General features: G+C 47.5%; 1 protein-coding gene across 2 annotated transcripts in view; it reads left to right on the plus strand.

The window, feature by feature from the left end:
• LOC147121711 (centrosome-associated protein 350-like) overlaps window positions 1-15,509 on the plus strand; it is a 97,905-nt gene extending 82,396 nt beyond the window's left edge. For both annotated transcript variants that reach the window (XM_085982156.1, XM_085982155.1), the window contains 5 exons: window positions 3,575-3,715; window positions 5,853-6,475; window positions 7,718-7,839; window positions 13,573-14,627; window positions 15,302-15,509. In XM_085982156.1, the coding sequence (XP_085838282.1) occupies window positions 3,575-3,715; window positions 5,853-6,475; window positions 7,718-7,839; window positions 13,573-14,627; window positions 15,302-15,456 (2,096 nt within the window). In that variant the 3' untranslated portion in view covers window positions 15,457-15,509. The remainder of the gene's footprint in view (window positions 1-3,574; window positions 3,716-5,852; window positions 6,476-7,717; window positions 7,840-13,572; window positions 14,628-15,301) is intronic.
• Window positions 15,510-16,392: the final 883 nt, after the last annotated feature.

Genomic DNA, 16,392 nt, shown 5'->3' on the forward strand with positions numbered 1-16,392 from the left:
TGGCGTCTCCCACGAGGTAGGACAAAATGGCGAAGAAGATGGCTGCCCCCATAACTCACATGAGGCACTATTGGGGTCGGTTGCCTTGATCAAAGATGGCCGCCCCCATGACTCACGTGTGGGGATGCTGGCCTCAGTTGCCTTGAAAGAAGATGGCCGCCCCCACAGTTCGCATGAGGCACTGCTGGCCTCTGAAGATCCGCTCCTGCAGGCCTTAGAGAAGTGGCCTTTCTTCCTGCAGGTTGAGCAGGTAGAGTTCCTGGCTGGGCAGCGCGACCTCGGGTGCTTCTCCTGGCCGCAAAAGAAGCAGCCGGCGGCCCGATCGCGGGTGCCCGATGTCGGAGCCGGTACCGGGGGTGGCGGTCCCGGTCGGGTCCGGGACGCCGACGCTGAGGTAGGTACCGGGGGCGGCGCTGCGAAGGGTATTGCGGTAGGGGTCAGGCCCGAGTCCCAGGGTCGCGAGCAGTACCTGGAAAACGCCTCCTGGTCCTGATGGGCCACCTCTAGGGAGAGAGCGAGGGCTTCAGCTTTGTCCAGGTCGAGGTCTTTAGCTTCAAGCAGTCTTTGCCGTGAGTAGTCGGACCGTAGGCCTTTCACAAAGGCATCGCGGATATTATCTTCCGTATTTTCAACAGCCGTCACCGCTTTAAAGTCACAGTTCCTGCCGAGTGCTCTTAGCGCCCGTAAAAATTCAGCTACAGACTCTCCTGGCTGTTGCGGGCGGGATCTTAGGAGGTGCCTGGTGTACATGTAATTTACCGGGCTCCGGTACTGCTGTTTCAGTAGGTTGATAGCGGCCTTGTATGTAGTCGTGTCCTGGATGAGTGCGTATACTCTCGGGCTCGCTTGGGCGTTCAGAACTCTTAGTTTGGATCTCTGAGGGACGCCGGATTCTTCCAGGTAGGATTCGAAGCAGTCCAGCCAGTGTTTGAAGTTGAGGGCTGAGTTTGCTGCCTGTGGGTTTAGATCCAGGTACGGTGGTTTGAGGGCTTGCAGCCAAGCCGGCTGGTGTAGCCCGGTGTCTGAAAGCTGCTGTGGCTGTGCTTCTGGGAGGGCTTCTGGCTGGCCAGTAGTAGACATCTTTAAAATTTAGTCAATAAAATTGATATACCCATCAATTCGTCCAATAAAAAGCGACGAGTTAGGAACGTAACTAAAGGTTTTTATTGACTAAATAACAGAGCCCACCCTCGTGGGTGATCGGGTCCAACAAGGAGGAATACCAGCCAGTCGACTACCTTTATACCTGGGCAGGTAGGTGGAGCCATGGGCGGAGTCGGAGGTGGTCAGCCCAGGTATAACAGCGCGACAAGAGGCGACCTCGTATAGTGATACAACAGTGAGAACAGTGATAACAATACAACAGTGATAACTATAGTGTAACGATAGTGAACGATAAAAGTGGTTTACCACACTATAGAAATGCAAGTTTGTTCTCGAAGTATTGGAGTCTCTTTGTGTTATGGATGCTGGCATAGCTTTGTCTTTCGTAGGGTTTATTTGCTTACTTTCCGTTCACAGAGCGAACTGTTGATTCCCCAATATCAACAACTGACAATTAGACAGCTTCCATCATCTGGGCCTGAGAGGGCAATCAGGAGATGAGAAAGGTGAAATGGAAAATTGTAAGGTTAGGAGGCTTTTCAAAGAAAGGAGGTGGATAGTAATGCACAGTGGTTTGAGGGGGTGTTCCAAAGAGTAGGGGTATAGTGGCTGTGCAGAATGAGCAGTAATGGGGTGGGGGCGGTTGGGGAGAGGTGGAGAATGCTGACGGACAGAATACTGGAGAAGATCATTTGGATGAAGAAAGGGAGACTGGAAGGATTTGAAAACGAGAACCTTGAAGTCATTGTGCCAGGGGACAGGGTGCCATGGAGAATGGGGAGAGCAAGGATGATGGGTGACTGAGAGAGGGGATTCCGGCCACAGACTTCTGAATAAACGGGGGAGAGGCTGGTGAGGGCATTTAAAATGATTCTCATTACATAAATTTAAAACAGAAATAGACAGTTTCCTAGAAGTAAAGGGAATTAAGGGTTACGGGGAGCGGGCAGGAATTTGGACATGAGTCTAGGTTCGGATCGGTCATGGCCCTGTGGGTAGCGGAGCGGGCCCAGGGGCCGTGTAGCCTGATCCTGCTCCTATTTCATGTGTCTAATTCTGTTAGATTCAGGAGATGGTTCTGTGATAGTGGATTGGCGGTTAGGATCAGATCAGCCATGATCTTATTGAATGGCAGAGCAGGCTCGAGGGGCCGATTGGCCTACTCCTGCTCCTATTTCTTATGTTCTTATGTTCTAAGAATTGGCATTTATATAGTACCTTTCATGACCTCAGGATGTCCCAAAGTGCGTCACAGCCAATAAGTACTTTTGAAGTGTAGTCACTGTTGTAATTTAGGAAATGAGGCAGCCAATTTGTACAGAGCAAGGTCCCACAAACAGATAATCTGTTTGTGATGTTGGTTGGGGATAAATATTGGTTAGGTCACCAGGAGACCCCCCTGCTCTGCTTCCAATAGTGCCTTGGGATCGTTTACGTTCACCTGAGAGGCTCTGTCTCAGCTTGGTCTCATCCGAAAGACGGCACCTCTGCCAGTGCAGCACTCCTTCGGAATTGCACTCGAGTATCAGCCTAGATTATGTCCTTAAGTCCCTTAAGTGGGACTTGAACCCACAAATTTCTGCCTCAGAAGTGAGTGCTACCCACTGAGCCACAGCTGATGCATTAGAGTTTTGGTAGAGGAGGGAGATGCACAGGACTAAGTGGGCAGTGTTCTGGAGGTGGAAAAATGCAATCTTGGTAGCTGGTTGGATATAGTGTAGGAGTGACAGCGTAGGGTGAACCAGATTAGCGCAGTTGCGTGCTTCTTGGTCAGCCTGAGTGAACAGCTGAAGCTAATAGAATCAGAGGCGTGTAGGTGTTGGTAGGAATCGAAAAGGGTGACTTTGGTTTCGGCATCATTGAACTGAAGGACATTTCAGCTCATCTGTGCCTTGATGTTGGATAACTGGGAATTGAAGTGAAGGCACAGTGAGCATGATGGGGAATGGGAAGAGAGGATTTCTGGGAGAATAGTAGCAGGGCTTGTTTGGGAGTGTAGAAGCTGGAGGGAATTGGTAGATACCTGTGAGGAACAGGAACTTCAGTTATAACAACAGAAAATGCTGGAAAAACTCAGCAGGTCAGGCAACATCCGTGGAGAGAAATTTGAGTTGACGTTTCGGGTCGAACCCTTCTTCAAAACTGGAAAGAAAATAAAACAGCCTGTCTTGAATATACCCCCGCTGATGTCTTTGGCTCACAAACACCAGCCTTTACAGGTGGTTGGATGTGATGAAACTGCAGAAAGCTTCAGGTTATATATCTATTGCTGGGAGGACCTTGTTGGCTGTCACAATTTATGGAGTTGGATTTTGATAATTTGTGCACTGCCCCAAGGGAATGTGCTTTGATGAAGATTTGTGTCGACTTTGCAGAATGAGCAGTTTGTGATTGCCAAGTCACTGTTAAATTATTCAAAGATTGACTTCTCAGGAGTTCAATTTGTAGATGCTGCCGTTCTTTTTTTCAGGTGCCCATGTTATCAACACAGCCTCCTGGCGTGAAGGCCAGAAGTTGGTGAAGATGGTTCTGGGACCTGCACCTAAGACGGTGAAGGAAAACGAGGTAGCCCCCAGCCCAAGAGCCGGGAGAGAGAGGAATGCCAGGCCAAGTGAGTAGCTGACCAATGCTCAAACCTTCTGTTCTCAGCTGATGCTCTTGAATATGTTGACCAGTGCCCATAAATGGAACCGGATCTGGTAACACTAAATACTTAAGTGGTTATTAATCCGTGTGCAGTGACTGCTGTGATTGGCCTTGTCAATAGTGCATAAACCTACATGGGGTACAGATGACCTTGTTTAGCGCTGTTTTGGTTTTAGGACTGAGACGCATTCAAAATAAGTTTGAACCAAAATGAGCAACATGCCGACTCTCTAACATTGTTTGCCACAACCTGTCCTACAATTCATTGTTTATGGTCCTTAAGTTCTTTTCTACAACATTCTCCTCTCTCTCTCTTCCCTGCCCCCCCCCAAAAAAAATAATACTCTGAACAACATACAAAGCCTTTGATGTTAGAGGTAGCCTGCATTTGATCATTTAAGGGCTTGGTTAAAGTCTTAGCACTTCAGGTGTCTGGTACTACAAACATGCAGTTCCCTAAGTTGCAAAGATCTAGGTTAGTGCAGCACTAAAGACATTTTATTGACATTTCTAAATAGTAAGCAGTTCTGTTTGGGTTTTAGTATTGGAAAAAGGCCATGAATTCCAACAAACCCCATCCTTTTGTAACTCAACCCATGGTTTCCTTCCCTCTTCACTCGGGTCCCAGATGTCCTGTTTCCCTTGCTGCCCCCCTGTTATTAGCTCACACTTCCAGTAACTTGCTGTGCAAAAACTTTAAAAACCTATACTTGCAAGGGCAAGTCTAACTAACGACAGATGGCGTTAAATGCCCTGCCACACCAAGTTATGGCCCAATGTCATCTACTTCATTGGAGTGTTGCACTTTTCTGTCAGTAGAATGAGCAGATTTAGACAGTGTTGATAGTTTGAAGATCCTGCAGTCCAACTCCGATGAATTAAAAAGGGATGATAAGTGTTGGAGATGGGTGGGGAGGGGTTTGTTTTAACATAATGGAAGGTTGAAGGTCAGACCTGATTCCCTGCTTATTCCCCTCTACGATGCCATGACATGGAGTGTCCCAGTGCATCCTGGAGTTGGTAAGTGTGTGGGGTTGGCCTTTTAAGACTGATGAGGAGGAATTTCTTCACTGAGGGTTGTGGATGCTGAGTCGTTGAGTATATTCAAGCCTGAGAGAGAGATTTTTGGACTCTGGGAGAATCGAGGGATGTGGGGATCGGGTGGGAAAGTGGAGTTGAAGTCAAAGATCAGCCATGATCTCATTGAATGGTGGAGCAGGCTCGAGGGGCCGTATGGCCTATTCCTGCTCCTAGTTCTTATGCCCATGACCTCAGGCTGGTCTGAGAGCAGCCTGACCCTCAATAACCCACACCACCCAATGGGTAATCTGCGTCCCTTGGACCCCTACAGGTAGCGAGTCCATATCATTCTGTCCCTGTCTTTTTTTCGATTAGTGTTTGGCTGTTATGGGATTGAGTGCCTCTGTTGTTTCCATTAGAACCACTGTGAGCAACTCCCTATCTAATGTCACAGAGCAGCAAAGGAGGCACAACCCTGTGTCCTCCTGCCAGTAGGAAAATGAATGGGGTGGTTGGGGGAAGAAGTAATTTTTTTTAGTACTTGTTTTGCTGTAAAACAGGGAGTACTTTAAATCAAGAAATATTTCTGCTCTACCTTTTCCAGGTAATAGTTGTATGATATTGTCTGAAACCTAATTTGTTACAGAGCAAAATGATGGCGTGAATTGAATGGAACAACATTTTATGTTGGCAGTAGCCCTTCTGTTTTGATTCAATGCAGTCTCAGCACTGCGGCTGATTATCACTGTCATAGATTTAGCTTTAAAAGTTGTGTTGCATCAGATGGTAATGAGCGAGTGAAAGGCTGTAATTAAATCTCATATCAAAGTCACTTCTGCTCCACGCTTGTGCTCAGATATTTGAACCTCTCAATTATACTAAGCTTTATTGTTCCCAGCCAGACCTAATTCTGTAGCTCTTTGATGGTTTTCTAGCATGTTGCCATAGTAAAATCTCATGCGCGTGATACAGGGATTGAATAATGTGATCTGTGTAAAGCTGTCCACCTCCTATTCATAAAGGTAGTAATTGCCTCCCCATCTCCCTTAAAGGTAATGGTTCCATTTGCGCCCTCTCTGCAGGAAATACCGCAAGAGCAGAATCTGACACCAGGCTCGAAGCTTCCAGAAAATCGAGGCCCAGAAGTTCTGAGCGGCGGAGAACCGAGCAGCATCCAGAGACTGACCGGAGAAAGGAAGAGGAGCAGAACGAGCTGGATGTGCTGAATACGCACGTGCTGCCGGCGGAAGTACGAGGGATCCTCGACGACCTTCAGCTCGAGGTATCCCGTCAAGACCCAGAAGAAAAGGCGGGTTTGGAAGATGGCAAGAAGACCACGGGAGTCCGGGCCTCCTCGAGAAGCGTGAGTCCGGTTAAAAGGAAGCAGGAGAAGCCCAACCTGAGTGCGGAAATGCAACTGAAACGGTTGCGGCATTATGATGCAGAGGAGGTGCGGCAATACATAGCCCGGCAACAGGTAGAGAGGAAGAAGAGGCAGACGGAGGAGAAGAAAGCCCAGAAGGAAGCAATGGAACAAAAGAACAAACGCCTGCAAGAGCTCTACAGGAAACAAAAAGAAGCCTTCTCGAAGCCCAGGTTGGAACCAGTGTGCCAGAAACGTTTACAGGAGACGTTCTCAAAATACGTGTCTGAGCCGGCGAGGTTCGATGAGCCGCCTCACCAGCCAGCCCTGGAGGAGAGACAGGTGATCATTTTCTTTTTGCGTAGAGCTGTGCTGTTTCATGTTGCTCTAATTAAGAATCTCCTTAAATTCAGCCGACAGTGATGAGTGGAAGAGGTCGCAAAGGAACGCGGTGGAGGATTCCTGAGCTGGTGGAAAGTGGGAGAATGCAGCACAGACAGTGATTTGAAAGGATATCACAGAGCTATGAACTAAGTTTTCATGCAAGGCAATGTAACAAGATGTAGGAGTGCACAGTGCCAGATCCTGTCGAAGGCTTTGGATAAGTGTAAATTTAATGTATCTTTATTAAATTTGTTGCCGTCAGGCAGCAGGTGTGAGGTGTTGTTTCAGCAGCTGTGTTGCTGCTGATTGATATAAGAAAAATTTGCATTTATACAGTGCCTTTAATGCAGAAAAACGTCCCAAGGTGCTTCACAAAAGTGTAATCAGGCAAAATTTGACACCTTGGTCAAAGAGGTAGGTTTTAAGGAGCATCTTAAAGGAGGAGAGAGAGGTGGAGGGAATTCCAAAGCTTATCGACAGAGGTCAAGGAGGACGAGGAGAGAGAACACCACGGTCACAGTTAGAGGATGCCATTTGTGACTTTGATTAGGGTCGTTTCAGTGCTGTGGCAGGGACAGAAACTCAGTTGGAGAGGTTCAAGCATGGAGTTGCAGGAAGGATGGACGCGTTCAAGAACTTTGTAGAGAAAGGGAGGTTGGAGATGGGGCAGAAAGGGAAACTTTTACAATGTCAGCTAACATGGGTCCCAGGAAAGAAAATTGAGTGGCTAGCAGTTTAGTTGGGTTTGGGTTGATGGAGCAGGAGGTGGGTCTCAATGAGTTCAGAGAGGGCATGAGGGGAGATGGGAGAGAAACTAGAGAAAGCCGAGGGGCCAGGGCAGGGGGAGCCTTAGCAACATTTGGCTTGGTCCAGGAGCTCCTCGCACTTGTAGTTGAGGGTAGAGGGAGCAGATGAGAAGGGTTTAAGGAGATGGTTGGTAGTGGAGAAAAGAAATCGGGGTTATCTTTACATTCCAGGATGATCCTGGAGTAGTGAGCAGTTTTGATAGAGGAGAGCAGGATCTGATGGTGCTCAATGTGGTCCAGCCACATCTGGCGATGGATGGCTAAACCAGTTGTGTGCAAGATACGTTCAAGTCTTTGTCACATGATGAGCCACATGCTATTAAGAGTTGGCCTTTGACATACAGTACTGTTTGGTCTCTGTAATAAAGAAATGTTTTCTGTTGACCTTGTTCAGCCAAGGACAGTCTACCAACCTTCAGGAGAATCTGACAAAGAGAACAAAGGTCAGGAGCGGCCCCTCAGCGCCTCGTCGAGCAGTGACATGTCTCTCTCCGAACCGCCGCAGCCTCCAGGCAGGTAAGAAGACACGTTTTAACTAGCTGAGCGTATTTCAACCAATGCATCCCATGGCAGCAAAAACTGCCCCAGAACTGAACGCCACGCAGTCTTTTTTCAAATGGATATCATCTGTAAATCCACTCAAATAATTAGTGTGAAGTCATAAATATGTACAATCGAGACATGTATTGAAAAAAAGTCAAGATGAGAAACATCCCATCAAGTACTCTTGCTCACCCCATCTAGCGTTCCGTTGCTTTCTGAGCATTCCTAATGTCTTTAATTCTACAACTTTGCATTATTCCAAATATTTATAAAACTAAACGAATATCTACTTAATAAATTTTAACGTTCTCTTGCCCTACTGGCCAAATGTTTTGAGTTCGCCATATCTGTATAATTTCATAAAATAGTGCCATTTGGTCTCGGCACCCTGCTTCCTGTTACAGTAACTCCCTATTTATTGAATGAGCCCAGTACCCTGGCCTTAACATGCCTTTGCCAGCAGTCTGCTCTAGCCGTTGATCAGCCTGTGTGTAAATAAACATCGCCCGGCGTGTCTCTTGAATTTTCCCTGATCTTGCGCCTGCTGTTATGGGGTATAAAATATTTTATGTTTACTTAAGTATAAGGTCCCTTCTACAACGTCCCTTCTGTGACACCTGTCTTTGAGGTGAAGACCCCTAGTTTGTGTCATCCTCGTAACTTTTATTCTGACATCAGACTCATTGCTCTTTTCTGTACTTTCTTGGACTGCAGTGATCAAAACGCTAGCTCACGTATGCCTTGGTATTTATTTCCAGAACTCCCTCAAAATGGCCATCTCCACTTCACATATCTCCTGCCTTGTCTCTTTTACTCCTAGGTCATCTCCTTTTCCCTTGGGTTTATTCTGCTTGCTTTTCTCTGAGTGGTACATTATAAAGCCTCAGCAGAACCCCTGTAAAGTTTTCTTTGCTTTTGTAATTGCTTCTCCACTTGGTCTAAACAGTGAAAATGACTCGTCTCTCTTGAAGTCATCTTGTTAATTCTGTTCCACTTGTACAGCCAGGTTGCTCATTCTTTCTCCTGCTGTGCAGTGCTTTACATTTGTAAATGCAGGGGAACTTTCTGTTGTACCATTGTAATGAAAGTTTCTCAGCAAAGTAATGTGCAAGGATTATTAATCAATGAACAACTTGCATTTGTATAGCGCCTTTAAAGTAGTAAAATATCCCAAGGCGCTTCATGGGAGCATTATCAGACAAAATTTGACAGAGCCTCATGAGATATTAGGATAGGTGACTAAAAGCTTGGGCAAACAGGTAGGTTTTTAGGAGGATTTTAAAGGTAGGAGAAGTAGAGAGGCGTAGAGGTTTACGGAGGGCATCCAGACAAACGGTGGTAATGTATAATTCAGCTGAATGCTTACAAAACTATATGATCTGGACAGAATGTTGGCATTTATGTGAATACAATTAGTGCAGACACAGATGACTATAGGCATGTCTGAGTCTGCAAACCAAGAGAATGTGGCAGGTATTGAATATCCCATGTCATCTCTGGAGGTGACATTGCAGGCATGTAACCTGTGCTTATTCAAGTCTCTGTGCCAGCAGTCAATCCCTAACGATAGCAGTTCCAAATGCCTACGAGAATGTGCGGTGTGAACCAAGTGTGGGAAATGAAGTGTAGGCAGAAGGCGTGAGAAATAAACTCCCCACACGTTAGCTTTCAATTAGAGGGACAGGGGGCTTGGGGATGTCCTGTGTTTATACTTGAAGGATTTCTGGTTGCTGTACTGTTCCCAAATTTCTGCTGAAGATGTTGGTAGTCTGTTTGACCCTGTGGAGTGTCACAGCTGAATCTTATCGTGTCCCCGCCCCATTTATTTGCACTTTGCGGCAGTGGTCACTGGACAAGGTTCAGAGGCAGGAATTCCGACTAGTTCTCTTTTCACTCAATAGCCAGGGGTGCTAAGGCCAACTGCTGCCTCGCCTGAGATTAGCAAACTCTGGACTTCACTCACTCAGCTGCTAGGGGACATGTCTAGTTGCCAGCCTTTGTATATTAGTCACACCGTTGCTTAATTTCTCCAACACTGTTTCTAGGAAACTGCCAATGTTTGACAATACACAGCACCATAAAGGACCTTTGCTCTTTCAATAAATGGCACTGCAGCTGTATTTACTGGCAAGAGTTCAAAGGCAATTGCTTGGCTTTTCGTCAGTTTCATGTTTATTGTATATAAATAGTGATGTAAGGATTTTCAGTAGGAAGTTCGGGCTGCAAAGTGAAAACTAAAATCTGAGCTAAGTGCGGTCGCTGTGCTCAGACACCACTGTCATAATTATATAATACTGGAATTATACCAAGAGTATAAATAAATGCCCCAAAATAGAAGTCCTTTGACATGACTTTTTTTGTAATGTTACCAGCTTGCCTGTATGAATCAGCATGCTGACTTCCTCCTTCGGGCGCTAAACATTGAGACCTGAGTACAGGATGGTGCCTGACAGTGTGGAGGAGGACTCCTATTCTAGTACTCAGCATCTTTCCTGTACATTTGTAGGCTCCTGTTACGCTTTCGTGGCTGTCATCTTCATACTTGGGCTGAGGGACCTGTGGCTGCATGTTCTTCGTACCCTCCGTAACATCGCCCGTCTCCACCTCTGCCTTGGCTCACCTGTTGCTGTAGCCCTCCCATGCCTTTGTCACCTCCAGACTTAACTATTCGAGTGCTCTCTTGGCCAGCCTCCCACTTTGCACCCTTTAAACTTCAGATCATCCAAAACTCTCACCAAGTCCCGTTCGCCCATCACTCCTGTGCTTGCTGACTGATATTGGCCCTCTGTCCTCGATTTAAGAATTCTCATCCTTGTTTTCAAATCTCTCTCTGGCCTCACCCCTCCTTATATCTGTACTCTCCTCCAGCCCTACATTCCTCCAAGATCTCTGCGCTCCTCTAATTCTGGCCTTTTGCACATCCCTGATGATCATCACTGAACCATTGGCGGCCGTGCCTTCAGCTGCCAAGACCCTAAGCTCTGGAATTCCCTCCCTAAACCTCTGCCTCTCCACCCCTCTCTCCTCCTTGAGACACTACTTAAACCTATCTTTTCAACCAAGCTTGTGGTCACATGTCCTAATATCTCCTTTTGTAGCTCTGTCAAATTTTGTTTGGTAACACTCCTGTAGAGCGCCTTGGGCGTTTTGCTACATTAACGGTTATACAGGAGTGCAAGTTTATGCTGTTACCCATCTACATTCTGACACTGTTTATCAGGCAGCAGTTGGTGTGGGGAAGTGGCGATTTGCTCACTGTATCTGACTCAGAGACTGGGTTGGGGAATGCAATGCTAACCCTTCTCAATCTATATATTTTTAAACACTATTACGAAGGGTATCTTTGTGTATGATTTTTTTTTCAAAACCGCATATGCCATTTATTTAGTGTGTTCATCGAAAGCGTTACTGCGTGTTCCAGTGAGTTGCTCCCTTTCAGCAATGATTTGCATTGTACACTGAGCAGCGTGTGGCCAACATAGCCGGCTGTATATTTTCAAAACACACAAAGACTTGTGTTTATATAGCTGGCCATCCCAAAATGCTTTACAGCCAATGAAGTACTTTCTGAGCACTTCCTTTGTTCCTTAACCTGTCCCATTACCACCACCTCTTGCCTTGGATATCTCTTAATGTCTCTTAATCTCTCCTGCTTTCTATCCTATCACTGACCTTCCCTTTTGTTCTTTCATCCCCTCCCCCTTTTCCCAGCCCCTAAACTTGCTTTAAAATCTATTCCATTTCCTGCTTTTTTTCCAGTTCTGACGAAAGGTCTTCTCTCTCCATGGATGCTGCCTGGCCTGCAGAATTTTTCCAGCATTTTCTGTTGTTTTGGATTTCCAGCATCCGCAGTATTTTGCTATTGTACTTTGAGCACTGTTGTAATGTAGGAAACGCGGCAATCAATTTGCACACAGCAAGCTCCCACAAATGACCAGATCATCTCTTTTAGTGATGTTGATTGAGGGATGAATATTGGCCAGGACACTGGGGATAATTTCTCTGCTCTTTTTCGAAATAGTGCCATGGGACCTTTTACATCCACCTGAGAAAGCAGACTGAGGGCCTCAGTTCAACATCTCATCCAAAAGATGGCACCTCCGACAGTGCAGCACTCCCTCAGGACAGCACTGGAGTGTCAGTCTAGATTGTGTCCAAATCAGTAGAGTGGGACTTGAACCCACAACCTTCTGACTCAGAGGCTAAGGTGCTACCAACTGAACCACAGCTGACACGCACAATTCAGCGCTCAATCACAGCACCAACCTTGAGATGTGACGAATGAATGGCTGTTCCCGATAAATGGCGTCGGACTTGTTTAAATTTGTAACTCCAGCTCGCGTGCAGTTCTGTTGTTAAATGTCACTTTTGCTGTGCCCTGTGCATTAATTGTTAGTCTTTGAAAGCAGAAGTAAGGGAAAGTATCAAACTTCAGGTCCCATAAAGACTGCAGCAGTCACAACTGGTTGCTAGGTGAGTGCTAAGTAAAAGTGCTTCCTCGATGGCCTGTAAAGGCACACCTTGTAAAAGGTAAGTGTGTCTTTGAGAGAGGAGAATTCCTGACCTATATTTTTTACTTTCCTCACAGAGTAAGCAAAACCTGAGGTGAATGAGTCACCATTGTTTTGAAAGGTTACGGTTCAGTTGCGGAGGGTTGGGTGTGTTGCCATTTTTAGGTAATTTTCTGCACTGTTAAGTAGTGGCCTTGTTGCAGCTCTTGTGACTGGAGACTTGCACATGTTCAGTGAGGAAATACAGAAGTTTACACAGGAATCCTTGGGGAAGTAATTAGCACCCATACTTCCTTCGGCCTTTACCCCTAGAGTCATCTTAAGTAAATTGCTGCTAGTCTCCAGTTACAGGTGGGCCTAGGTTGGTTTCACACCCGTGGTAACCCATTTGAAATAAATGGGTTACCGCTAGGACTGATAAGCTGCAGAGTCTGAACCTGAACTACCACCAGAAGAGCGTGATCTGCTTGTGGTTTCCTCAATAGTCTGAGCTTCTTCACAATAGAGGAGAGTGAAAGCGCAACTGCTTCCTTCTCAAAAGTCCCTTTCACTTGTATATTTTCTCGCTGCCCCCTCCCCCCCCCCCCCCCCCCCCTTTCCCACTTCCTCTCGCAGCTTTCCCAAAAACATGCTGAAGGAGTGATTGTGTGAACATTGTTCAGTTTTGGCCAACTCTGGGAACACAGGTCTAAAAATAAAGACTTGCATTTATATAGTGCCTTTTACGACCTCCGGACGTCCCAAAGCGCTTCATAGCCAATGAAGTACTTTTGAAGTGTAGTTACTGTTGTAATGTAGGAAGTGCGGCAGCCAATCTGCACAATGCAAGATCCCACAAACAGCAATGAGATAATGACCAGATGTGTTTTTTAGTGCTGTTGATTGCGAGATAAATACTGGCCAGGACACTGGGGAGAACTCGCCTGCTCTTCTTGGAATAGTGCCGTGGAATCTTTTTACATCCACCTCAGAGAAAATCCGTAAGACGGCACCTCTGACAGTGTAGCACTCCCTCATTACTGCACTGGGAGTGCCAACCTGGATTGTGTGTTCGTCTCTGGAGTGGGACTGGAACCCACAACCTTCTGACTCCCGAGGAGAGCCACAGCTGACACGCTAGCTTGTAGCAATCAAAGCCTTGCCTTTGTTCAGACCCTTTAATTTTTGCTTCCGAAATGGTGTTTTTCTTTTCCAGACCTGACTGTTTGGAGTCCTCCTGGATGTTGGCTCATCGGCTTAACCCTGCAGGCCAGCCTGCCCACCCTCACCCTGGGGGCAACCTCTTCTCGCACCTGCTAAACCTGGAACCTCTAAGTTTGCTGCCCAGGGATTTTGAAACAGCAACAAAGCGGAAGGATGCTCCATCGAAAGGGCAGGTGCCTTCCCTGCAATACCCACCCTCCAGTGCCTCGCCGTACCACTACACAGCAGGGGCACAAAAGCCCACAGCCCCGTACAAAAGCAAACTGGACCGCATCGAGGCACTGAAGGCGACAGCGACCTCCCTCTCCAACCGCATCGAGAACGAAGCCAAAAAGCTGGCGGGCGCAGGCATCAACTACGGAGTCGGGCAGAGCTCAGAGCATGACGTGCTCCAGACTGTGTGGGATGACGGGCACTGGGCAAAGCCCGCCAGCCCGCCTGTCCGCGACGGTGGCGAGGACGACATTTCGCCCAGAATTCGTCGAATCCGAGGTGGCAACGCGGGCCACACAACCTACGAGGATCGGCTGCCGGGAGTTGGCAATCTGTACGAGTATAAAAAGCTTGGCGAGCTGCCCTGGTGCCAAGCCACCGCAGCAGTGGGCACAGAGGCCAGGACTTCAGGGGCCAACAGGTGCCAGGAAGTGAGCTGGGAAAACACGTACAAGAGGTCACTTGAGGCCCTGGAGCAAAACCTACAGAAGCTCAGCAGGGAGAGGAATCAGTTTAATTCCCCCAATTCTAGTGGGGGCTCAATCAGCGAAGGGCCACTGCTGAGTGAAGGAAGTCTCTCTGAGGAGGATGGTCTGCCCAGCTACAGGGACCCGATCAAATTAACAGAACGGTTAAGGGACAAGGATTTCTGTGCGGGAGCGTCAAGCCCCTTCAGGCCAGTTGCCGAGTTTCAGAAAGAAGCAGAGAGGTACCAGCCTCTGCAACTGCAGTCAGAGGGGCGCAAGAGCCGAGCACCTTGGGAAGAGCTAGCCAAGGGAAGCCCTCACAGTGTGATTAACATCTTTACAAAGAGTTACCAGTTCTTTGGGAAAGGTAAGGGGCTACTCGTTTTTCATCATGTCTGTGGCTGTAACACTACTGGTACACTATTTCCTCCCCCCACCCCCGATCTATTTTCCTTTTCTGACTCATACCGGGGTTTGGAATGTGTATCCTCTGCTACCTCAGCCAGGTGCTCATTGTTCTTCTGCATGTCTAGGTAGGGGAACGTTAGCAGCTATTTGACTGTGGTGGGCATCACAGCCAAGCAGGATCCTGTTCTCAACCGGTGTCCACATGCACAGATTCCAGCAGAAGTAACTGGATAGCGAATCGGGTGTGTGAACCTTTTGGATCTGACGCGAGTGAGGTTGGGTGGTCTGGGGTGGGGAGCTGGGGCTGAAGGCTGACGCGAGCGCGGTGGAGGGGTGGGGCTGATGCGGGTGGGGGGGGGGGGAGTGTGCTGGGGTCTGACACGAGCTGTGGGGAAGAGCTGGGGGCTGATGAAAGAGGGGCTTGGGAGGGGGATGTTGGGGGTGATGGGCAGACCTGGAACCATGAGAGATTAGTTAGTCTGACCAACCTGTTCATTGGCTTGAGTGCCATTATCTCCTCGCAGTGAAGGAAGAGTCGGTGGTGTGCGAAGGGCCTGTGTTTCGAGAGTTTCTTGAAAAGGCCTGATGGAAATCTCAACGTGACCCTTATAACACCGTGCTTTCTGTTGACAGGAGGTTTGGAGGAGGAGTCTGACAGAGGCTCGCCAACACTGCAGCCCCTGGTATCTGTAGCAAGCCCTGAAGACGTGGCTACGTATGAGGATGACTTCCTCTCCTCCCAGAGCAGCACAGGCATGAGCAGGAAGATCCCATCATACCAAAGGTAATGAGTGAGTGAGCACTGCCCTTCAGACCAAATTAGAGAGCTTTGCTCAGATCAGTTTACTGCACCGCCAAGCAAACTGAAATTACTGCATCATGCTCTGATCTTTCAAATGTTGTCTCCCAACAGCAAAGTTGTTTTTGTGGTAAAAATGCTGCACTGCGGACATTGCAGAGACTTGAACGCGCAGTTTAAAACGCTATGCTTGCTCGGAAGATGCAGCCACTGAGGTTTTAAATGCATGCCCTCTGCACAGGACCGAAAACTTCATTCCTCTCCTCCAGGCAACTCAAAGTAAAAAGAGTCAGGCCCGAAACACGGGCTTATTGGACAGCCATCAACTGCTGTGCTTTTCTCGCGAAACATCAAAAGGAACAAAATTGAGATGAGCATGGGAGCGGGCATCTGTGAACGGACTCTCTGACGCTCCTTCCCGGCACACTAGATGCTCAGCAAGGAAAGGCACTTGTCTCCTTGAATTTGCTGTTTGGTGTGGGACTGAACTATGCTGGTACTGTGAAGTACCGGTGAAGTTTTGTTGCCTGGGAAATTTTGAATCTTCACATTTAGTTTATGTGCAGCAGGCCTGGATGAATTTTAAATTGAGTGTTGACTGGATTTGCTCACCTGCAGAGTATCAGACAATGCCATCCACAAATTACAGTAAGCTTAGATGTGTGCCCTGGTGTTTTCGCCCAGTGAATGATTTAGTAGGAATTCTCTCTCAAACACTCAATGCCCTGTAGAGTCCTTGAGGCTCAGTTGCTTGGCCTCCTTCTGTGCTGTATGAGTCTTTCAGTCCATCGTGCCTGTGCTGGCTCTTTGAAAGAGCTGTTCAATTAGTTCCACTCCCCTTTTCTTACCCCATAGCCCTGCATATTTTTCCTTTTCTAGTATCTATCCATTTCCCTTTTGAAAGTTACTATGGAATCTGCTTCCA

The sequence above is a fragment of the Somniosus microcephalus genome, chromosome 3, assembly GCF_052327205.1.
Source record: "Somniosus microcephalus isolate GS21.2 chromosome 3, FLI_Smic_1.0, whole genome shotgun sequence".
Lineage (NCBI taxonomy): Eukaryota > Metazoa > Chordata > Chondrichthyes > Squaliformes > Somniosidae > Somniosus > Somniosus microcephalus.